This window comes from Chrysemys picta, chromosome 17 (assembly GCF_011386835.1).
Source record: "Chrysemys picta bellii isolate R12L10 chromosome 17, ASM1138683v2, whole genome shotgun sequence".
Classification (NCBI taxonomy): Eukaryota; Metazoa; Chordata; order Testudines; family Emydidae; genus Chrysemys; species Chrysemys picta.
The window spans coordinates 8,229,029-8,251,434 of record NC_088807.1 but is presented as its reverse complement, the minus strand read 5'-3'; the positions used below and the strand labels follow the sequence as shown (position 1 = coordinate 8,251,434).

The 22,406-nt window shown below is 59.6% G+C and overlaps 2 protein-coding genes and 1 long non-coding RNA gene across 6 annotated transcripts; 2 read left to right on the top strand and 1 right to left on the bottom strand.

Annotated features, from left to right (window-relative positions):
• Positions 1–544: 544 nt before the first annotated feature.
• Positions 545–11,563, bottom strand: LOC122173187 (uncharacterized). 2 transcript variants are annotated; one of them, XR_010593366.1, is made up of 4 exons: positions 11,427–11,562; positions 5,739–8,525; positions 4,889–4,985; positions 545–4,330 (listed from the first exon to the last, which is right to left on the bottom strand). It is a non-coding gene; the product is annotated as an uncharacterized LOC122173187 (long non-coding RNA). The 2 variants fall into 2 exon arrangements; XR_006173681.2 differs by having other exon boundaries at positions 554–4,330; positions 5,739–5,985; positions 11,427–11,563.
• Positions 11,564–11,687: 124 nt separating this feature from the next.
• On the top strand, positions 11,688–17,845 carry ZNF628 (zinc finger protein 628). Of its 2 annotated transcripts, XM_065570751.1 has the most exons (3): positions 11,688–11,824; positions 13,067–13,344; positions 13,833–17,845. In XM_065570751.1, exon 3 carries the CDS (start codon positions 13,844–13,846, stop codon positions 16,844–16,846), a length of 3,003 nt encoding a protein of 1,000 aa, XP_065426823.1. In that variant the 5' UTR covers positions 11,688–11,824; positions 13,067–13,344; positions 13,833–13,843; the 3' UTR covers positions 16,847–17,845. The 2 variants fall into 2 exon arrangements, with proteins under 2 accessions (XP_065426823.1, XP_005280812.1); XM_005280755.5 differs by lacking the exon at positions 13,067–13,344 and having other exon boundaries at positions 11,689–11,824.
• Positions 17,846–18,978: 1,133 nt separating this feature from the next.
• Positions 18,979–22,403, top strand: NAT14 (N-acetyltransferase 14 (putative)). 2 transcript variants are annotated; one of them, XM_005280753.4, is made up of 3 exons: positions 18,979–19,089; positions 20,301–20,405; positions 21,020–22,403. In XM_005280753.4, exons 2-3 carry the CDS (start codon positions 20,325–20,327, stop codon positions 21,563–21,565), a joined length of 627 nt encoding a protein of 208 aa, XP_005280810.1. In that variant the 5' UTR covers positions 18,979–19,089; positions 20,301–20,324; the 3' UTR covers positions 21,566–22,403. The 2 variants fall into 2 exon arrangements, with proteins under 2 accessions (XP_005280810.1, XP_023967962.1); XM_024112194.3 differs by lacking the exon at positions 18,979–19,089 and adding an exon at positions 19,358–19,470.
• The last annotated feature ends 3 nt before the right edge of the window (positions 22,404–22,406 follow it).

Below are 22,406 nucleotides of genomic sequence, written 5' to 3'. Positions count from 1 at the left end.
AGTCTGTGCACTGGTGAAATCAACAGGACAGCAACATGCCTGGCAATAAGCGAAGGGGGCTATCCGGACTCGGAGGACAGCGGATGAACTTTGGGGCTATAAATAGACGGCAGAAAGACCCCGCTTTGTCCTGCACCTGGGCAGAAGCGGGCACACTCAGGAGCTCTGCCTACCTTGGCTGAAAACGCTGCAGAAGTCCGGGTGAGAGGCGCCTCCTGTACCCAGATTAGCCTGGGCAGGTGGGTTTCGGGCAGGCTCCAGACAGCGTGTTGCTTTTGTTTTATATGGAACCCGTCTGTTGCCACTGTCCTTCCTCACCGGCCTCTCTAGGACTAAACGTCCCCGTGTGCTCTCTGGAACCAGAGCTCAGGGTGGGGTTGTTGTGCAAGGGGCTGCAGCAGAACTGGACACGCTGGTGTGTGCCCCGGTCCCATGGGGGCCGCAGCCCCAGCATTACGGGGCGTGTGCAATGGAGAGGGGGCAGCACCCCACAGCGGGAGGTTTTCTGAGGGGCTCAGGCCCAGCTGTTGCTCACCCATGAGGCAAAGGGTGGGCTGGCCAAGTGGCTGCCAGGCTGGAGGGATCAGGGAGCTGGCACCCCCAACTAAGCACCAGCAGGATTCCTTTCTTGCCGCCCCCCACCCCCATCGTTTGCTGCAGGCCTTTGCTATCTGGCACAGAAAGCCCCTGGCTCCAGCAGTGCCTTTTTGTTGCCAGTGAAAATCCACTGGGCTTGGCCAAAATACATGTTAAAAATTCACCAGTTCCCGTCTTTCGCCAGCGCAGAGGAAAGGGGGCAGCAGCCGAACTAATCACTGGCCATGAACACGGTGAAGAGCCGGGCTCACGCCAACACGCTTGAAGCAGCGGCAGCAGCAACAGACAGTGCCCTGGGAGAGCCCCTAATGAGGGGGAGAGCCCTGAGCACCCCGAGTACCTGCCCCTCATGGCCCATCCTCACCCAGCCTGGATAACAGTCTCCTGCTGCTGCCAGCTAGCGCAGTCAGTCCTGCAGCTCGCGGTCAGTGCTGGAGGGCGAGAGCCCAGGCGCTTCTGAGGATGCCTGGTGGGAGGCTCTTTGGGCCACATTTAAATAATGTTGTGTTACCATTATGCTTTAAGCCCCCTGGGAATGATGCACAAGAGGCCATTCCCAGAATGTCTTGCAGCTGCTGTGGGAAAGGCTGGCCATGGCCTAGCTGCTGAAGCTGTGGGTCTCTGGGGCTGATACAGAGTCATCCACCTGGGGGGAGGAGGGGGCATGTCATTTGACCTCCTTAGACCCCTCCCTGTGTCTGCACTAAATGTCCCTGCTCAGAGACAGGTCCCTGGGCAGCTCTATGGGCGGTGCTGTTTGGCGCATGGCTCTGTGGGCAAGTGACGATACAGAGCCAGGGTGAGCAGTAAAACAGAGCCATGCGTTTCAGGCTGCTCCCGGGGAAGCTGATTTCAGACAACACCCACTGACTGGGGAACTCCCTGCCACCAGACCGCATCGGGCCAGGGCTCAGCAAGCAACACGCCTCTCTCTGGGTAACAGGGATGTCCAGGGTCCCACAAAAGGGGCAGTGCCCCCCTTCCCCCTCCCCGTGGAGGCGATGAGAAGGCTCTGGCGGTGGGGGTTTGGGCATCTCAAATTCCCAGAGCCCTGGGCACAGGGGCACAGTTCAGGACCTTATATCCTCCCTCTCCTGTGGCACAGATGTGATGGCACTGGATCTGCCTGTGTAACCACAGCTCTGCCCCGTGGGGCCCAGGGCTTCCCTGCTGGGCAGCGGGTACCAATGCCCTGGTGTGTGGTGTTCATGTGGGGAGGGGGCCCACAGGCTGAGGGCTCCCTGGCTGGCTGCATCCCAGCAGGGTGGGCTGCCCCTTGGACCCCATCACCCGCCCCAGGGCTGTTGACCCCCATCCCTGTTTACTGGGCTAGATTTACTGTCCCTCCAGGGAACACTGGCTAATCCCCCCGTCCCCGCCTTGAATCAGTGATTAAAGGGAAGCCAGATGCAGAGCCAACACCCCGTGCCGCGCGCCTGCTCTGCTCCAGGCAGATCGACTCTCCTGCCAGCCCCGGCCCAAACCACTTCTGTTTATCGCTGAGACACGTCACTATCTGCAGGCTCAAGGCGTCACAGCGAGAGAGCAGCCAAGGGACCTGGGGCTGCGGTGGGGAGCTGCCACAGCAGGTGCTGGGGGTCGGAAATGAGGGGCATCGTCAGAGAACTTGAGGGGGAGCCCGGGGCTGGGATAGCAGGGGCTGTGGGTTGGGATTGAGGGGCACTGGCAGAGCTGCCTGAGGGGAAGCCCAGGGCTAGCAGGGGCCAAGGGGCTGCAGGTTGGGATTGAGGGGCACTGTGGGGGTCAGCCCACACCTCCCCCTTCCTCACTCTGTGCTCCCTGGCTGTGCAGTGTCCAGCTGAGTTGTGACTCCCCTGGCCCCTGGCTCTGTGCCAGCCATTTCTAATTCTGCTCCTGGCCGCAAGCCAGCCTCCCTGCTCAGCCCTATGGAGGTCTGGCCCTGGTACTGCCCATAAATCACTGGCCGTGTCCTGGATTTGTCAGCGCCCAGCAGCACAGAGCCATGTATGTCATGGAATCCCACTGCACACGGCTGGCTGAGTCCAGGGGACGTAAGAACCGCCATACTGGGTCAGATCAAAGGTCCCTCTAGCCCAGTATCTTGTCTTCTGACAATGGCCAAAGCCAGGTGCCCCAGAGGGAATGAACAGAACAGGTAATCATCAAGTGATCCATTCCCAGCTTCTGGCAAACAGAGGCTAGGGACACTCTCGCTGCCCACCCTGGCTAATAGCTATTGATGGACCTATCCTAGTTCTTTTTTGAACCCTGTTATAGTCAGGGGGCTGGGGCTTCTGCCACCCAGTGCGTCCTGCCCACACTGGGGGCCACAGCAGATGGAAAGCTGCAGGAGCTACGCTCCACAGCCCAGCCACGGTGGGAAAATTGAGGCCCATAAAGGGACGGCTCTGCCTGCCGCTACAGAGTCCATCGGCTGAACAGAACCCAGGAGTCCTGGCTCCCAGACCCCCGCCCTAACCCACTAAACCCCACTCCCCTCCCAGCACCAGGGACAGAACCCAGGAGTCCTGGCTCCCAGACCCCTGCTCTAACCCACTAAACCCCACTCCCCTCCCAGCACCAGGGACGGAATCCAGGAGACCTGGCTCCCAGCCCCCTGCTCTAACCCACTAAACCCCACTCCCCTCCCAGCACCAGGGACGGAATCCAGGAGTCCTGGCTCCCAGACCCCTGCTCTAACCCACTAAACCCCGCTCCCCTCCCAGCACCAGGGACGGAATCCAGGAGACCTGGCTCCCAGCAGCACTTCTCCCTCCCTGCTCTATTTCCTGGTCCCCTTTGAAGAATGTTTCTTTTTTCCTTTTTTGTGTGTGCAATATTTTTATGAAAACTATTCACAGAATCACAGATTCCAAGGCCAGATGGAACCATTGTGATCATCTAGTCTGACCTCCTGTATAACACTATGTATGACTCAGTTTCCCCACCCCCTGGTGCATGGCTCCTCACTGGCTGCGAATGGGTTGATTTCTCCTTGTGGAGTGGGCTGGCCTAGCTCAAGCTGAGTGTCATGGACGTTCTCTGGGTTGGGACCAGACACATTAACAAGATGCGATGAATTTGGAATTTTTTGTAATATTTTTATTAGTCAGCTGTGTGCCTCAGTTTCCCCCATTCTTTGCATGGCTACTCAGTGGGAGGAAACGGTCCAAGTTTGCTCTCAGGACAGGCTAAAAGACACTGGTGTGTATGTGTGTCACCTCCCAGTTTGGGTGCAATGAATTGAGTCATTAAGGAATTGGCTGAAATGGACCCAGATTAGCAAGGGGACAGGAGAGACAATGCCAGCTCCAATGACTCAAGGAATCCATTTTGAAGCACTTGGAGGAGAGGAAGGTGATCAGGAACAGTCAACATGGATTCACCAAGGGCAAGTCATGCCTGACCAACCTGATTGCCTTCTATGATGAGTTAACTGGCTCTGTGGATATTGGGAAAGTGGTGGATGTGATATATCCTGACTTTAGCAAAGCTTTTGATACGGTCTCCCACAGAATTCTTGCCAGCAAGTTAAAGAAGTATGGATTGGATGAATGAACTATAAGGTGGATAGAAAGCTGGCTAGATCGTCGGGCTCAACGGGTAGTGATCAATGGCTCGATGTCTAGTTGGCAGCCGGTATCAAGCGGAGTGCCCCAGGGGTCGGTCCTGAGGCCAGTTTTGTTCAACATCTTCATTAATGATCTGGATGATGGGATGGATTGCACCCTCAGCAAGTTCGCAGATGACACTAAATTGAAGGGAGAGGTAGATAAGATGAAGGGTAGGAATAGGGTCCAGAGTGACCTAGACAAATTGGAGGATTGGGCCAAAAGAAATCTGATGAGGTTCAACAAGAACAAGTGTAGAGTCCTGTACTTAGGACAGAAGATTCCCATGCACTGCTACAGGCTGGGGACCGACTGGCTAAGCAGCACTTCTGCAGAAAAGGACCTGGGGATTACGGTGGTAATCCCCACGGTTTGATATGAGTCAACAGTGTGCCCTTATTGCCAAGAAGGCTAAAGGCATATTGGGCTGTATTAGTAGGAGCATTGCCAGCAGATCGAGGGAAGTGATTATTACCCTCTATTCGGCACTGGTGAGGCCACATCTGGAGTATTGCGTCCAGTTTTGGGTCTCCCACTACAGAAAGGATGTGGACAAATTGGAGAAAGTCCAGCAGAGGGTAACAAAAATGATTAGGGGACTGGGGCACATGACTTATGAGGAGAGGCTGAGGGAACTGGGCTTATTTAGTCTGCAGAAGAGAAGAGTGAGAGGGGATTTGATAGCAGCCTTCAACTACCTGAAGGTGGGTTCCAAAGAGGATGGAGTGCAGCTGTTCTCAGTGGTACCAGATGACAGAACAAGGAGCAATGGTCTCCAGTTGCAGTGGGGGAGGTCTAGGTTGGATATTAGGAAACATTATTTCATTAGGAGGGTGGTGAAGCACTGGAATGGGTTACCGAGGGAGGTGGTGGAATCTCCATCCTTAGAGGTTTTCAAGGCCTGGCTTGATAAACCCTTGGCTGGGATGATTTAATTGGTGTTGGTCCCGCTTTGAGCAGGGGGTTGGACTAGATGACCTCCTGAGGTCCCTTCCAACCCTGATATTCTATGATTCTATGAGTCCTGGAATGACACTGGGAGCAGGGAAGCTGGGCACAGACCCCAACTGGAGAACAGAGGACTGGGACTGAGACTAAGTGTGGGATTCTGGGTCTGGAAGAAAGCTTGGGGCTCTCACTTGGGAACGACTGAGGAAGTCAGAGAGACACACAGATCCTGAACACATTCCCTACAGCTCAGAGGGGCCAGAATGGGCTCTGCTTGAACCTCAGCTCTCTGTGTTAAGCTAAGGACTTCCTAGGCTGGATGCCACTCGGTAGCCCTGTAAATCTATGCTGGGTGCATGAATCCCTGCAGTGCGCACAAGATCTCCCAGGAGTCTGGCTCAGCGGCACTCGCTGGGCAGAGCTCGCAGGAGGGAGGGAGCCCAGAGGCTCAGGCTATGTCTTCACCGCTGCAGTGTAGCCCCTCACTACAGCAGCAGGGGACTCTGCGCAATCCCTCTCCCCGAGAGGTGGTAGCTAGGTGGATGGACGAATTCTCCCGTGGACCTAGCGCTGTCTGCACTGGGGGTTAGGACGGCTTACCTGTGCCCAGCAGGGGTGTGGATTTCTCATACCCTTGAGCCACGGAGCTGGGTCAACCTTACTTTTGAGTGTAGACCCAGATGGTGAGGCTCTGTGGCTCCCCCTGGGGGTCTGGCAGGCTGAAGTGTCTCCTCCTGGGGCTGTTTAGAAGCTATGGCGTAGCACTGATCCTGGGGAGCTGTGACACAAGGCCTGGCTGGAATCAGCACACACAGCTGGAGCCAATGCTGGGGAAGCTGGACAGCAACTGGGGGAAGAGGCAGGAGGTGTCGGTGGCTGTTTATAAGGTGCCAGAGAAACCCAGGATGTGAGGAGCTTGGACTTGGACACACAGGGACAGAGACAGAGCCAAGGTGGATCCCAAGGAGGCAGAGCCAGGGGACGGGTGAGGAGCCAGAGGGCAAATGCTCCTTCCCATAGTGACTGTCTGCAGTGCAGCTTCCCCAGGCTATGATAATGACTCTCCCACGCTGAGTCCAGGCGACTATTAAATGCGGCTTGTCTTGAATGGGCCGCGCTTCCTCGCTGCACACGCTCCCTGGGGTGTCACTTCCTGTTGGGATTGAGCCTCTAAACAGCTTAGTGCTCAGCAGAAAAACAGGCTGTCAGCCAGGAGCGTGTCAAAAGGGCAGGGCAGAGCACAGACCCTGCCAACTCGGGACTTCCAACACAATTTCTGGGGAACTGCACCTTTGACCGCCCTTCCATGGTCTGCTCCAGAAAAGCCCCTCCGGTCTCAGGGCTCTCTCTGGGCAGGGTCCCACGTCCCACTCCCTCCAGAGCAGGGGTTTAGGCTGCACCTCTTTGCCACTCGCCCAGCAACGGCAGTGGTGCCTGGAGAGCAGCCAGCAGAATACAGACGTCTGAGAAACGCCTCCCAGAGAACAGACAGTTCTCCCCGGACTCTGCTCGGAGCAGAACTTCCCACCGCCTGCCCGGGGCTCTGGCAGGAATCCAGCAGTGCAGCTCCCCCCTTGGCCCAAAGGTCAGGTCCGTCTGATGGCCCCTTGCTCGGGCTGAACTCAGCCTTTCACAGCAGACGCCTTTTCTTTGTCTCTAGGCCTCTGGTCCCTGGCTGAGCCAGCCTATGCCAGCCACCCTGGGCGGGGGATGTCTCTAGAGCGGTTTCCAGTTGCCGGCAGGGACAGCAGTGACCCCTCTCCCCCACTGCTTCCAGCTCCTCGGGGAGCGGCAGGGTCCCTCCCACATGGAGTCGCCCACAGTGACCTAGAGCACGTTCATACTGCTAACCTCATAAGGCCCCTGCAGATCCCACCTGTGGTTGCAATCTGTGCCCCAGCTACCCTGCTCCAGCCCGCTAGGCTGCCTGGGTCCATGGCCCCAAGTACTGGCTCCCCAGGGAAGCTGACGGAGCTCTAGCTGGTCCAGGGCAGCTCTGTAGCGGGGGCCCTGCCGCACCATCCTGGCCCCTGCCCCCCTTGCAGCCTGCCCCATGGGAGCAGCCAGCCCAGTGCTGCCCCAGCTGCAGCAATTCCCCAGGGCAGCACCTGTGTGCAGCAGGGGGCAGATGCATCCTCGTTACCTCCTGGGCTGCACGGCTCATTAGCGCAGCAGGGCCTAGTTGGGTCACAGTGCAGAGGGACAATCCAGCCCCACAGGGAGCAAGGCAGGACGCTCTCCCCTCAGTCACCGCTGGCTTTAGTGCAATGACACATGGGGATATGAGATGAGGCAAAATCAAGGTCCTTTTGATGTGTCATTACAGCTCCCTGAAGGGGCTGAGCCTTGCACCCCACTCCACACCAGCTCCAGCATGGGCCCACTGGTCGTAGGGCCTAGCCATGCCCTTGGTGCACTCCTGCCGTGGCTGGACGGCAGCCAGAGGGCTGTTGTGTAACGGGGGGTGGGGGGGAGGGGAGGAGGGGTGTTGCTTCACATGCAACAAATTTAGCTGCGTGGGTGAGATCTCTCATCACCATTCCAGGGATCAGCACGCTGGCCGCTGGCCTGCCAAGCTCTGTATGTGTGTGCATAGCTCTACGTCTGTGTGTGACGCTGGCAGACCAGGTGTCCACTCGCGCCAAGGCCCCTAGGTCTTGACTGAAAGCCGACAAACCCATCGCTGGAACCAGTCTGGCTCCTCTGTGTGTTAGTGTTGTTAAAATAGGTATTAGAGTTATAAGAATGTGTTTAGTGCTTAGACTTTGTGAAATGCTTGTGAGCTGCCGCGTGCATGAATCGCATTTATAACAGCGGTATCCCACGCTATAAGATTATGTTGGGGTTACTAGGCCTGCCTGAGCCAAAGTTCTTCCATGTTTAAACTCTGTCCTTCCATGTTTAACTCTGATCGACCTCAAAAGCCAAGGACAGGAATTGGAATGTGTAAACAGCTAGTTAGCAATTACGACCTTGTTCATACCAGGTAACAAACAATAATGATGAGGTTTGCATGTTTCTAGCTGTGGAAGGGGTAATAAACTAAGGGTAAACAGAACCAAATAACTGTTTAGGGAGAAGTTACTAACAAGCTAGATTTATAGCCCTAGAATGATTTAATTGCTTAAATGTATAAACATGCCTTCGGTAGAGAGGGGAGGGGGAGTAGAGTGGGGGTGGTAGAGAGGGGGAGAGAGGGGGGGCTTAGTTGTAAAATGTATAAAGAAGAGAGAAACTGTTTTTGCTGGTGTGCTTGATTTGAGACTTGCCTGTCTCCTTGCACCACTTGGAGATCTCAAATAAACTTTGATTGTTTCTCCACCCCGGTATGTTTATTGGCGCGAAGCACTCCGGGCAACGAACCCCACTGTTGCTGTCCTCGGGCCCCTGTGCCGGCAACAATTATATTTAAGGGTTTGCTCTGTAACTATAAATCTCCAGACAGGAGAGAAGCATTAACCAGTTTGAAATACTAGTTCCCAACAGGAGGTGTTATCCCCTGCCCAACAAGAAGACCCATCAACACCAGAGGAACTATTGTGGAATATCAGAGGACAAAAGACTTTGTTGTTTGCTCCCCCACCTCGCAAAGAGGAGATGGCAAGCGAATTCCTTCCATCAACTGAATTTGCAGCTCAAAGCAGGAGGGAAGGAATAAAAACCCTTACAAGTCTGCTTGGACTCTGAGAGTATGTGTACAGACGCTCCCCGAGTTACGCAAGGCATTCCGGAACGGAACACTTGCGTAAGTCAGGGAGTGTTTGTACACAACAACTACACACTCGTGGCTGGCCCGTGCCAGCTGACTTGGCTCTAGGGGCTTAGGCTGTGGGGCTGTTTCATTGCTGTGTAGACTTCTGGGCTCGGACTGGAGTCCGGGTTCTTGGACTCTGTGAGGTGAGAAGGTCCCAGAACTCGGGCTCCCGCCTGAGCCAGGAAGTCTACACAGCAATGAAACGGCCCCACAGTCCAAGTCTGCTGGCATGGGCCAGCCCCAGGTGCCTAACTGCTGTGTAGACATTGCTTGAAGGGCAAGGGTCATTAAGCACAAGTAAAAGATCCCCAGTGCTTAGCATGGGTTAGCCCTGAAGGACACACAGAGTTTGCTTGTCATAGAAGCATCTATTACTTTTTGAAACTTGAGACTGAAACTCATTTGTGTACCTGCTTTAACCTTGTAAATAACTCTCATTTCCTTTTCCTATAAAATACATCTTTAGTTTATAACAGGACTGGCTACAAGCATTGTTTTTGGTGTGAGAGATAAGGTGCAATTGATCTGGGGTACATGGGCGCCAGGTTTGTGTAATTTTTGGTGGTGCCCAGAACGGGTGCAAGCAGAGCCGTCCCGTCCATAGGACAGACCGGGGCAACCGCCCCAGGCCCCATGCTTTGGGGGGCCCCGCGCTTCAGGGGGACGTGAGGTCCATGATGGCCTGGGGAGTTAGTGGGAGGGCCTGGGGCCGGCAGCAGCGAGTGACCCGGCCCCAGCCCGCTCTGCCCTGCCCCGCAGGCTCCCGGTGTTGCTTGGGGGCTGAAGACAGAAAGAGGCAGGGTGGGGGTTTGGGGGAAGGGGAAAGGGGTGGAGTGGCGGCAGGGCCCATCAATCACAGAGCCCATCTATCACAGAGGTAAAATCATCTGGGCGGCAAGACAGCTTCAAGAACCCAAGGGAACTGTCTGTGACTCCATGGTCAGGCTATATAGTGCTTGAGGAGTTCCCACTGGATACTTGGCTTGTGAAATGTAAGTATAGAAATCACAGCCAGTTTGGGGCGTGTGCCCTGCTTCTTAACAGTCTGCCCTGAGATTGGTACTCATGCGCCTGAGCCACTGCAGGACACCTTGCCAGTGTATATGTGACAGTAGCGTGTGAGTGTCGAGCTGTGTGTGTGCACAAAGCTGTGTGTGTGTGTGTACACAGCTGTGTGTACATGTGCATAGCTGAGCTCTGTGATTATGTGTGAGTAGTTGTGTGTGTGTGTGTGTGTGTGTGTGTGTGTGTGTGTGTGTGTGTAGTTGTGTGTAGCTGACTGGGGGGCTGTGTGTAAGTGTGCATAGCTCCGTGTGTGTAGAACTGTGTGTGCACACAGCTGGCTGTGGAGGGGTTGGGGTGTGTGTGTGGGTCTGTGTGTGTATGTGGCTCAGTGTGCGGTGGGCCTTGGTATGCGTGCATTACTGCATCCCATTGCCCCCTGCAGGTTGGAGGGGGAACTGCTTGCTGTGTGCCCTATCCCCTGCCCAGCTGGTACTGGGGCTCTGTCATCGAGGGACAGGGGGTGCAAGATCTGTCCCCTGGGCACTGGAGTGTTGGGGAGGTTGACAGGCTGTGGTTCCTCAGGAGAACCCCCACCATTGCCGGTGGGGATCGCAGCAGCATATGGGCTGAGGTGCCTGTCCAACCGAACTAGGATCCCTGGTGCCACACGTGTGATGAAGGTCCCAAGGCAGACAGTGGGGAGCCCCTAGGCGTGGAGGAGCTGGGGGGACAGGCCTTGGTGAGCTGACACGTGTGTGGACAAGGAGCTGGAGCAGCAAGGGGGCAATGCAAGGCCTGAGGGAGGGGAGGGGTCAGTTCAATCCTGGGAGTCTATGGCTCACCTGGTCATGTGGGTCACAACTGGTTCAAGACGGTCACACCCTGCGGGGGCAGTACCCCAACTGCCTAGCGCCTGATGTGGGCAGCGGTATGTCATCTAAGGGACAGGACCCTTGGGGAGGGGCTGGGAGCCAGGACTCCTGGGTTCTCTCCAGGTGAAGCACAGACTGGTGTACGAGACGCAGCCTATCCAGGCCCTGCCGCCCTCGGGGGCTGGGCGAACTGCACCTGGAGCCCAGGCAGTAGCGACGTGACCCAACGTCGGGCCCGGACACCCCGTCCCCAGCTGCAGGGCCCTTGGCGCCGCCGCCATCACTGCCCCGCCTCGGGGAGTCTCCCACCCGCCTGCTGGGGGCTCGGCCCGCGGGGGCAGCAGGCTCCAGTGGGGATGGGCCCGGGCTGCCCGAGGGGCGACACTGCTGAGCCTCCCGCGCCGGGGGGACGGAGCTGCCCGGCGCCCACAGACGGCGGCTGGTGGGACCCACCCGCCTGGCCCAAGTGGGGGCAGGAACTGAAGCGCCTCAGGGCCGAGCCAGTGGGGTCACCGCAGGGTCAGGGGTCACCACATGGGGTCATTGGGGGGCGAGTCCAATGATGCTCCGCCTGGCCCCCGCGCAGCCCCTCACTGGCTGTCACCCTGGCGACCTACACCCTGACGTCATCCCTCTGTGGGTGCGGGGAGGCCTTACCTCACCGCGTGGTGACGTCCCCATCTGGCGATGACGTCACTCCACCGCGAGGCGGGGCGGGGCTTCTCTCCATCCCGGCCTCGGATTAGCCCCGCCCCCAGCTGCCCTCACCCAACATGGCCGCCCGCCTCGTTCGGGCCGTCTAACGGACTCCGTCTACCAGCCTGCCCCGCGCGGAGGCAGCCGGCCAATGGGCGCGGGCGGAGGGGGCAGGGCCCGCGCGCGGCCCGGTGGTTAGTGTGCGCGCGGTAAAGGTTGGGTGTCTCGCGCCGGCGGCCGTTGGGAGGCAGGAGCGGCCCCGCCCCCTCGCTCCCCCCCGCCAGGCGGCTGCCCCCCCCGCTGGGAAGGGGCCCGGGCACGAGGCAGCGAGGCGGGCGAACAGCCCCTCCCCTCCGCAGGTGAGATTGCAGGGGCCTAGAGGGAGGGGTGGCGGCGGGCGCTGTGTTTAAAGGGGCGGGGCCGCTCTTAAAGGGGCAGGCACGCGACGCCGATTTTGTGTCTGCTGGCCTGTGTCAAGGGGCGGGGCGAAGGGCTCTTAAAGATGCACTGCCGGTGGGGCCCAGGGGCGGCATGGTGGTTAAAGGGGCAGGCGGGGCGGCCGTTAAAGGGGAGGTGCTGTAGGCCCTGTCCCCAAGGGGCAGCTCTCCCCTTATTTACTGCCCTCCAGACAGTGGGGGGAGGGTGTCTGCCAGAGAAATGTAATGGGGGCTGTTCCCAGGGGGGCTGTGTAACGCGGGGGGGGGGCTGTATTCATGTGGGGAGCAGGCAGTATCCAGGGGGGCTGTGTAATGCTGGGAGGACATGTACTCATGGGGGGGAGAACTGTACCTGGGGGGCTGTGTGGCACGGGGACTGTAATCATGTGGGGAGGGGGCTGTGTAACACAGGGTGGGGGCTGTACCCAGAGAGGGCTGTATAACTAGAGAGGGCTGTATCTGGGGGGCATGCGCTGTGTAACACTGAGCGGGGGGGCGGGGGGGGCAAATAGTTCTTCACACAAGCTCCCCGCATGTTGTTGCAGCAAGCGGGGCCAATGGGACCCTGTGCTGGAATAGCTGGAGCATTGCAGGTGGAAGCAGAGAGGTTATTTTCTTTCTTTATATGGCACTAGTGGAACCACTGCTATGATCCTAGGTCTAGTCCTGGTGCCTGCAATTGAAGAAGGATGTTGATGAGCTGGAGAGGGGTCAGAGAAGAGCCATGAGAATGATTAAAGGGCTAGAAAAGCCGTCTCAGAGTGATAGTCTCAAGGAGCTCAATCTATTTATCTTAACAAGAGAAGGTTAAATGGTAACCTGATTACAGTCTATAAGTACCTGGGAACCAAATATTTAATAATGGGCTCTCAATCTAGCAGTGAAAGGTAGAACATGAGCCAATGAATGGAAGTTGAAGCTGCACAAATTCAGACTGGAAATATGGTGTAAATTTATAACAATGAAATTAATTAACCCTTAGAACAATTTACCAAGGGTTGTGATGCATTCTCCATTGCTGACAATTTTTAAATCCAGATTTGATATTTCTTTAAAAGCTCTGCTCTAGGTATTATTTTGGGACAGGTCTCTGTCCTGTGCTATGCAGGAGGTCAGACTAGATGATCACAATGGTCTTTTGGGGCCTTTGAATCTCATTAACAGCATGACAGAGCAGCGAGCATGAGTCAGGGCAGGACGTGTCAGGCCCAGTGACAGGGACGAGTGGGGATATGGTTCGGCTTTGTGACATCTAGCAAGTTTCCAGCCAAAATCCTGTTTGGATCTCAGAAATCACTGCTGGATTTGTTAACAGCCACCACGTGCCAGACCAGACACAGCCGCATTTCAAGGCTGTGCTCCCAGGGAGCTAGGCTGTCACCAACGCACCAGCAGGACACATCCTGGCTGGTACTCCCAAAGTGGGGTCAGCATCCACTCAGGTAACAGCAGGCTGTACTCAGTTGCGTGGTAAGCAGGTGGGAGCCAGAGCAGTGGGTGCAGGATTGATTCCTTTACTAACCCTGCTTTGAACGAATGCTGCAGAGAGTCCCAGCAACCAAGGGGTTAATGTGAACCATGAGGTTCATAATTAGAAGACAAATCCCCCTTTTGTATTCCAGAATAAAGCCGGAGTCACCCCCTGACTGCTGGGGGATCAGGATTCTGATCTCAGTTCCCCCAAGACTGATCTGGAGTTACTGTGCCATCGCGTTGGCTGGCTCTGGGTGACACTGGGTTCTAGGTGGCTACAGGCTCTGGGTAGCTGCAGATTCTGGCCTGGCCGGTAGTGGGCTCTGGGTAGGTGTGGGCTCTGGCTAGCAGTGGGCTCTGGGTAGATGTGGGCTCTGGCTGACAGTGGGCTGTGGGTAACTGCGGGCTCTGACCCGGTTGTTGGTGTTCTGCTGACCTGCCCCCTCTTTCCCTGCAGGCTTGGGTGAGATGGTGGGAGCCCAACAGCTGGAGATGGCGGAGATGCAGCCAGCACCAATGCCGCAGCCAGGCACCAGCGACCACCAGTATGAGTGTCTGGAGTGTGGCAAGGTGTTCAAGTGGTCATCGCGGCTGATTCACCACCAGCGCACGCACACGGGTGAGCGCCCCTACAAGTGCTCCGAGTGCCCCAAGGCCTTCAAGGGTTCGTCAGCACTGCTTTACCACCAGCGCAGCCACACAGGCGAGCGCCCCTACAAGTGTGCTGACTGCGGCAAGGCCTTCAAACGCTCGTCGCTGCTGCAGATCCACCAGAGCGTGCATACGGGCCTGCGCGCCTTCAAGTGTGCTCTGTGCGGCATGGCCTTCAAGTGGTCATCACACTACCAGTACCATGTGCGCCAGCACACAGGCGAGCGCCCCTACAAATGCACGTTGTGTGAGAAGGCCTTCAAGAACTCATCCAGCTTGCGACGCCACCGCAACATCCACACGGGTGAGCGCCCCTATGTCTGCGCCGCCTGTGGGAAGGCCTTCACCCAGTCCACCAACCTGCGGCAGCACCAGCGCATCCACACAGGCGAGCGACCCTACCAGTGCACCGAGTGCCCCAAGACCTTCACCCACTCCTCCAATCTGCTGTTGCACCAGCGCACCCACACCGGGGGCCGGGCCCACAAGTGTCAGGCCTGCGGCAAGGCCTTCATCTCGGACGCCTACCTGCAGAAACACCTGCAGACACACACGGCCAAGCCACTGGCACCCTACAGCGAGGCGGAGCTGGCCTGCACGCCGGCCGAGCTCTTCCTGGCTCCGGCCGAGCCAGTAGAGACGGTGGAGATGCTGTGGAAGTGTGGGGAATGCGAGCTGACCTTCCCCAGCGAGGAGCTGCTGCTGGGTCACCAGCAGAGCCACCTGACTCCCGCTGCGCCCGCTGAGCTGCCCATCCCGCCACTCTACTCCTGTGCTACCTGTGGCAAGGCCTTCAAGAATGGCTCGGGCCTGGCACGCCACCAGCACAGCCACGTGGGCGAGCGCCCCTACAAGTGCTCCATCTGCGAGAAGACATTTGTGCAACTCTCCAGTCTGCTTGGGCACCAGCGCAGCCACCCGGCGGAGCAGCAGCTCATCCAGGCTGAGGCCGAGGTCACCTGTCCCCAGACCGCAGCTGAGCCGGTCCCGCCCCCCGTGCCTCCAGAGGTGGCTGAGCGCCCCTACAAGTGCACCGAGTGCGGCAAGGCCTTCAAAGGCTCATCGGGGCTGCGCTACCACCTGCGTGACCATACCGGCGAGCGCCCCTATAAGTGCTCGGAGTGTGGCAAGGCCTTCAAGCGCTCCTCACTGCTGTCCATCCACCAGCGTGTGCACACCGGCCTGCGCGCCTTCAAGTGTGCCGAGTGTGGCCTCACCTTCAAGTGGTCGTCGCATTACCAGTACCACTTGCGCCTGCACACAGGCGAGCGCCCCTATGGCTGTGCCGACTGCGGCAAGGCTTTCAAGAACACCTCGTGCCTGCGGCGGCACCGCCAGCTGCACACAGGTGAGCGCCCCTTTGCCTGTCTGGTGTGCGGCAAGGCCTTCACCCAGACCTCCAATCTGCGGCAGCACCAGCGCACCCACACAGGCGAGCGCCCTTACAGCTGCCAGGAGTGTGGCAAGAGCTTCACCCACTCCTCTAACTTGCAGCTCCACCAGCGCACGCACTCCAGTGAGCGCCCCTTCAAGTGCTCCATCTGTGCCAAGGGCTTCGTCATGGCCTCCTACCTGCAGCGCCACCTGCGCACCCATGCCACCGAGGCCAAGGGGGAGGGCCCGGCCCCAGGCCTTCCTGCCCCACCTGCCACCCAGGAGGTGCACATTGTGCCCAACCTGCAGGCCACCCTCAACCTGGAGGTGGGCACCGCCCCCAGTGCCCCCAACTCGCAGACCTTCCTGCTGGTGCAGACGGCTCAGGGGCTGCAGCTCATCCCCAGTGTCCAGCAGAGCCCCCAGAAGCTGCTGCTTCTGCCCAGCCCACAGCTGGTGCCCACGCAGCAGAAAGTGCCCATCCTCCAGAACACCCCCAATTTCACACTGGTGCCCAGCAGCTCTGTGGCCCCAAGCAACCCTGCCCCGCGCCAGCAGAGCAAGGGTAGGAAGCCGGCAGCACCTGGCAACCCCCAGAACATTATCCTGGTGCCGGGAGGTGGGCCGGCGTTGCCCAGTGTGCAGATCCAGGCGCTGCCAGGCACACAGCGGGCACCGGTCCTCCCGGCTGGGCAGAACATCATCGTGCTGCAGAACGTGGCTGAGCCGCCCCCTGCAGAGGTGTCTGGTGTCCGGATCCAGGCTCAGCCTCAGGAGGTGGCCAGCATCCAGCTGCAGGCCCTGCCACCACCCCCTGCTGAGGCATCCAGCATGCAGGCTCTGCCTCAGCCCCCGGAACTGGGCAGCATGCAGCTGCAAACCCTGGCACAGCCTCCCCCAACAGGGGGTGAGGAACAGCCCCTGCCTTGCTCCTCAGCACTTCCGGGCACGGTGGGTTCCGGGCCAGAGGTGTCTGGCCTGCAGGAGAGCCAGGACCTGCTGGTGGTGCAGAGCGGGCCAGGGGAGGAGCTGCTGGGGTCGGGTGGCGAGGTAGGTGTGCACCTGGAGACACTTCAGACAGAGGAGGGGGTGCAGAGCGTGCTGGTGCTGCGTGGCGCTGACGGTGAGCAGACCCGACTCTGCGTGCAGGAGGTGGAGAACCTGCAGGAACTGCCCCCAGACAGTGGGGTGGGGGGCCTGGCACCATCCTCAGGGCAGAAGCTCTTCATCATTCGCAGCGCGCCCGGTGAGCAAACCCTGCAAGTGCTGGAGAATGTGGGCTCTGGCAGTGGCATGGTGCGGGGGGTGGCACCGGGTGGGCAGCCCTCCACCACCAGCACCCAGATGGTACAGCTGCTGCCAAGCCCAGTGCCACCCCCACAGGAACTGTCCTCCATCCAGATCGTGCAAACGGTGCCCAGCGTGCAGCTGGTTCACACCTTCTGAGCCGCTGGCCACAGACGCCAGCCGGAGGGTGTGCAGCTTGGGTTGGCATCACAGAATCTGCCAGAGCTCTTGCTCCCAGTGGGCGTCCCCCACCCCCATTTTCCTGCCCGTGCAGCCTAGAGACAGCAGGATGCCCCCACATGACGACCATCATGGGCAGCAAGCTGTGGGACTCGTGCAAGCAGCCTAACTCTGCTTCGCCCTCGCTATCCTGGCTGCAGCCTCCTGGGGTGCAGGGTTGGTGTCTGTGCCGCAGTCAGAGCCACACTGGCATCAGCTGTGCTGGGACAGGATTGCCCAGCAGCGCTGTGATCTAGGAAGGGCAGGGCCTGGCACAAAAGGAGCCCTTTGCCCACCCCTTGGCAGGGTCAGCGTAGTGAGCTGAGCAGGGCCCTCATCCATTGCCATTTCCTGACACTCCCCCATGTCAGGCCTAAGGACAGTGACAGATACTCCTGTCTGCTAGTTAAAGCACAGGCCTGGGAGCCAGGATTCCTGGGTTCCGTCCCTGGCTCTGGGAGGGGAGTGGGGTCTAGTGGTTTAAGTGTATGTGGGGAGGGCAGGAGGGGGAATGGTTTGGGAACTAGGACGCCGGGGTTCTCTAGGGGGCTGGGTGACCCTGAGCAAGTCCCTTCCTGGCTGTGGCGTTTTCACTGCTGTGGGTTGGGACCAGCACTCAGGGCTGGGAGGCTGAGTGCATGAATAAAAGTCGGGAGCTCTGCAATCACCAGGTGAGGGGAGCAGCTGGCACTTGCCACTCCACAGGGGTGAGGGGTTCCCATGGCTCTGGCAGGCAGAAGACTGGCATGAGAGTAACTGCCACCTCCTGTACCCCTGTCCTGGCAACCAGGTAATACCTGCTTCCTGAAGCCCTGGCCTCCTCTGTAGGCAGAGCACCCCCAGTCTCTTCCAGAGCCCACCGTGTATGATGGCGCCTGGCGCTGTCCCAGGGGGTGTGGCTCCTTCAGTCTAGAAGGCAAATAAATGACTGCTTCAAAAGCGCCTCTGTTTGGTTTGTTCAGTGCTGGGGACGCAGCCTCACCTCCACCGGTATGTGCTCAGACACAGAGATGGGTCCCTGTGCTGGAGCAGCTGGGGGAGAGGGGCCCAGGGACCTGCCGGGCCTGAGGAGTGTTCATCAGATAATTCTTGTGCTGGGGGCTGCGGGGCTTTGCCACAGCAACGCAGCAATCCGTGCTGGTCAGTCAGTCAATGCCCCTGGATGGTGCTTGGGGGCCTGTACTGCAGAGAGTGGGGTGGGGCTCAGCAAGGGCCCCTTTGCCCCCCATAGCCTGCACTGTATATTTGACTCCTGAATATGTGTTGGGTGGGGCCTGCCTGTTGGGTCAGTGGGTCCAGCTCGGCTTGTCCCCTTGCTCACTGGTCACCAGATCTGGCTTGGCTCACTTGGTCCAGCTCAGCTCGCTCATTAGTCATTGGGTTTGGCTCAGCTTGTCCCCTCACTCGGTTACTGGGTCTGGCTCAGCTCACGCACTGGGTCCGGGTTGCCGCTCATTGGTTGTTAGATCTGGGTCAGCCTCACACCAGGTCACTGGATCCAGAGTGGCTCGCCCTCTCACTCATTGGTCACCAGGTCCCCCTGGGTCCAGCTTGGCTCACCCCCTCGCTCAATAGCCACCAGGTCCCGCTTGGCCTGCCAGCCAGATCACTGGGTCTGTCTTGGCTTGCCCCCTCGCTCATGGGTCAATGGGTCTGGCTCGGCCCACCCCCTCACTCATGAGTCAATGGGTCTGGCTCGGCCCACCCCCTCACTCATGGGTCTGGCTTGGCCTGCCCCCTCACTCATGGGTCAATGGGTCTGGCTCGGCCTGCCCCCTCACTCATGGGTCTGGCTTGGCTCACCCCCTCACTCATGGGTCAGGCAAGCGTGGCAGGAGCCTGGCTCTGGGGTGGCCATTGCAAGAGCCCTCATAGCAGTGCCATGGGTCAGGGGGCCATGGCCCCCCCACCTCCAGGGATTGGCGCCTATTTGGTGAGAGCCCCAGGAGGAGTCCCCATCCCTGCACACGCCCCACTGTCCTCTTGCAGGACCCGGCCTCGGCCTCCTCGCACCCCTCACTGCGAGGCAGGCCCTATGCGGCCCAGTAGGCCGCACTTGTTGCCATAGCAACGGTTGCTAGGTAGTGCCAGGGCGGGTGGGGGAAGACACGGAGGAGTGAGCTGCGGCGCATGCGTACTGTGCAGGAGGAGCGAGGCTGCCGCTGGCTGCGCACTGGGCTGGGGTGAGAGGCTCTGAGAGTGTGGAGCGGACCCATTGCCCACGGCGGCGTGGGGGTTGGGGGTGGCGGGGGTTGTGGGAGGTTCCATTGTTCACTGTGGGCTGCCGGGGCGCTCCATCGCCTGTGCTGCGGGGGCCGCATTCTCTGGGAGGAGGACTGTACCATTCTGTTCTTGGGGGGGAGGAGGGTTGGAGGGGCGGGCAGTCCCATTCCTTTAATTGGGGGAAGGGCAGTGGTTGCAGGGATGGGCAGTCCCATTCCCTTTAATGGGGGGAGGGGCATATCCATTATCTCTAGGGCACTGGGGTGGGGGGAGCGCTCACTGTTTGGGGGCTACTCTACCTCTGGCAGGGGAGCAGCAGGAGAGCAAAGGTCACATCAGTGGTGAGAGCTGCTTCTGCCTCACCTTGTCTCTGGCCCCTCTGCCACCTGAGCCATGGGGCCCTTCCCCCTCTAGGGGGCGCTGGCTCCCACCCAGCCCCAGGGCGGGGACTGGCTGGCTCGGGGGGTGGGGAATGGGGCACGGGGCCCTTCCCCCTCTAGGGGGCGCTGGCTCCCACCCAGCCCCAGGGCGGGGACTGGCTGGCTCAGGGGATGGGGAATGGGCCATGGGGCCTTTCCCCTCTAGGGGGCGCTGGCTCCCACCCGGCCCCAGGGCGGGGACTGGCTGGCTCGGGGGGTGGGGAATGGGGCACGGGGCCCTTCCCCCTCTAGGGGGCGCTGGCTCCCACCCAGCCCCAGGGCGGGGAATGGCTGGCTCAGGGGATGGGGAATGGGCCATGGGGCCTTTCTCCTCTAGGGGGAGCTGGCTCCCACCTGGCCCCAGGGCAGGAAATGGCTGGCTTGGGGTGTGGGGAATGGACCATAGGGCTTTTCCCCTCTAGGGGGCGCTGGCTCCCACCTGGCCCCAGGGCGGAGAATGGCTGGCTCGGGGGTGGGGAATGGGCCATGGGGCCTTTCCCCTCTAGGGGGCGCTCTCTCTGCTCCTGCCTGGGAATACCCTGTGGATTCAGCCTGCTGGGCCTGCCCAGCTCTTCTCTGTGCTGCAGTCGCTAAATGACTCTAGTGCAGTGATGGGTGGCACTGGCCTGGGGGCAGAACTGGCTCAGCAGGGCCTGCTCTCAATGCTGGGCGAGTGAGCCATTCAGAGTCTCACCAGGCCTGCGAGGGGAAAGAGAAGACGCCAGCACTCAGCCTTGTCTCCTGCCTTGCAGGTGCTGTCACTCCCGCCAGACGTGATGCCCATGCTGGACCCTAGCCAGCTCGCTATCCGTGAGATGCAGGAAGATGAGGAGCAGATGGTTCTGGAACTGCTAAAGGTCTGGGGAGGGGCCAGTCAGTGCCTGTCTGTCCGGCCTTGGAGCTGTCTGTCTGTCCGTCCGTCCGTCCAAGCTCTAACCCTCTGCCTGCCTTTAGCACCTGCCCTGTGGGGATCTCAAAGCTAGTGAATGATCCTGCATGTCCCCCTGCCCCTAGCCTGATGTAGCAGGTCAGTGTGAATACCATTATTCATGGAGGAAACTGAGCCGCAGAGAGCTGAGGCAATCGACCCTTGAAGTCACACAGGGTCAGCGCAAGACCTGCCATTTCCTGCTGTGAGCACTAGACCCTGCTGGTCTCCAAGGTACAGAGCTAGAAGTACAGAACCCAGGAGTCCTGCCGGCTGCTCCTTTCCCTCTACCCCTGGCCTTTGTGCTCTATGTGCAGTACCTGTGAGAATGTATGGGATTGAGGTCCCGTGTCCCACCCTGTGGCTGTGGTGCCCTTTCAGGTGGGGTCACATCCCTCAGGGAAAGCTGCTGCCCGTGGCGAACCCGACATCACAGCCTGACCCTGTGCTGCACTCCCTCCCCCCCCCCCCCCGCCACCTCCCCGCTTGTCCTGGCTCTGCTGTCCTTGTGCCAGGCCCTGCTGACATCCCTTTCCTCCCCAGGATGGGTTCAAGGACACGGAGAACCGGCTGATCCTGTATGTCCTGACGCGGCCCCTGGCGCTGCTGCTCCTGGCCGTGGTGAGCAGTGGCCTCCGCTTCCTGCTCAACTCCTTTGTAGCGGCGCTGCTGGGGCCCGTGCTCCTCACCATCCTGGCCCTCAAGCTGCTGCTGCGGCGCTCGCCGGACCTTGGCTGCCTGGGCGCGTACTACCGCTCGGGGCAGCGTGGGCTCTGGGTGGCGGTGTACGACGGCGACGATGTGTGCGGCTGCGTGGCGCTGCAGCCCTGCCCGCAGGGGGTGACCCGCACGGCTGAGCTGAGGCGTTTGGCCGTCAGCCGCTGGTACCGGCGCTCCGGCGTGGGGCGCTGCCTGGTGGCCTTCCTGGAGGCCCAGGCCCGGGCGCAGGGCTATGAGCGTGTGGTGCTCTACACCGCCGTGGTCACCAAGGCTGCCATCAGCCTCTTTGAGAGCAGCGGCTATCGCCCCACTGGTGGGCGCAGCTGGCTGGGCTACACCATCCTGCAGGAATTCAGCAAGGAGCTCTAGCACCCGCTGCCCCCCTTCTGCTGGGTCGGGGGAGTGACTTGTAGGGAGCAATTCTGGCGAAGGGCTGGCGGGCCGCATCCGTCCTCATGCCCAGGAGTCCCTCTGCTCCATGGATGTGGGATTTGGGGTGCGGCAGCCCCAGCCTTCTCTCCCAGGACAGCAGTGCCACCTCTTCCTTGACTGGAAACAGCCTGTTTTGGATGAGTCCCTTGCTTCAGCTGGACAAGACCGGCCGGACCTGATTGTGACGGGAGGGGGGGAGGGAAATCACAGACCCAGTTGTGACTGTGACTGCGACTGCTGGGGGGAGGCGGGGGGGAAAGATCCCAGACCCGATTGTGACTGTGGTGGGTGGGGATCATAGACGCTCTGGTGACTGCTCTGGGGACCCTGACATGGAACGGCGCAAAAGGGAACTTCAGCTTGGAGACTGGGGAAGTCCTGCCCCTGGGGTGGAGGTGCAGGCGTTGCCCCAGGGGTGTGGGGGGGGGAACCCCAGCATTAGAGCAGGGCTGCGGAGGAGTGTCTCTCTCCTGCCCCAGAGTGGGCTCTCCCCAGCACCCGCTTGGCTGCGTGATGGAGTCGTTTGGCCATGGTTTGCCATGGGCGAATTCCCGGGCCTGCTCCTGGGCTGAGGATCACATTGGTGCAGCCAGGAGAATGGGGACTCTGGAGCTGTCAGTTGCCCCTGCAGTCTGGCAGCTCTTGTCCAAGCACCCAGAGCTCACGCTGTCCCACCCGGGGCCATGGGACCTTGCTGCAGTCACGCAGGCTACCAGCCGTCGCCGGCTACATGTATGTCCGAGCATGTGTGTGAATAAAGCTTGCATTGCAGATACTG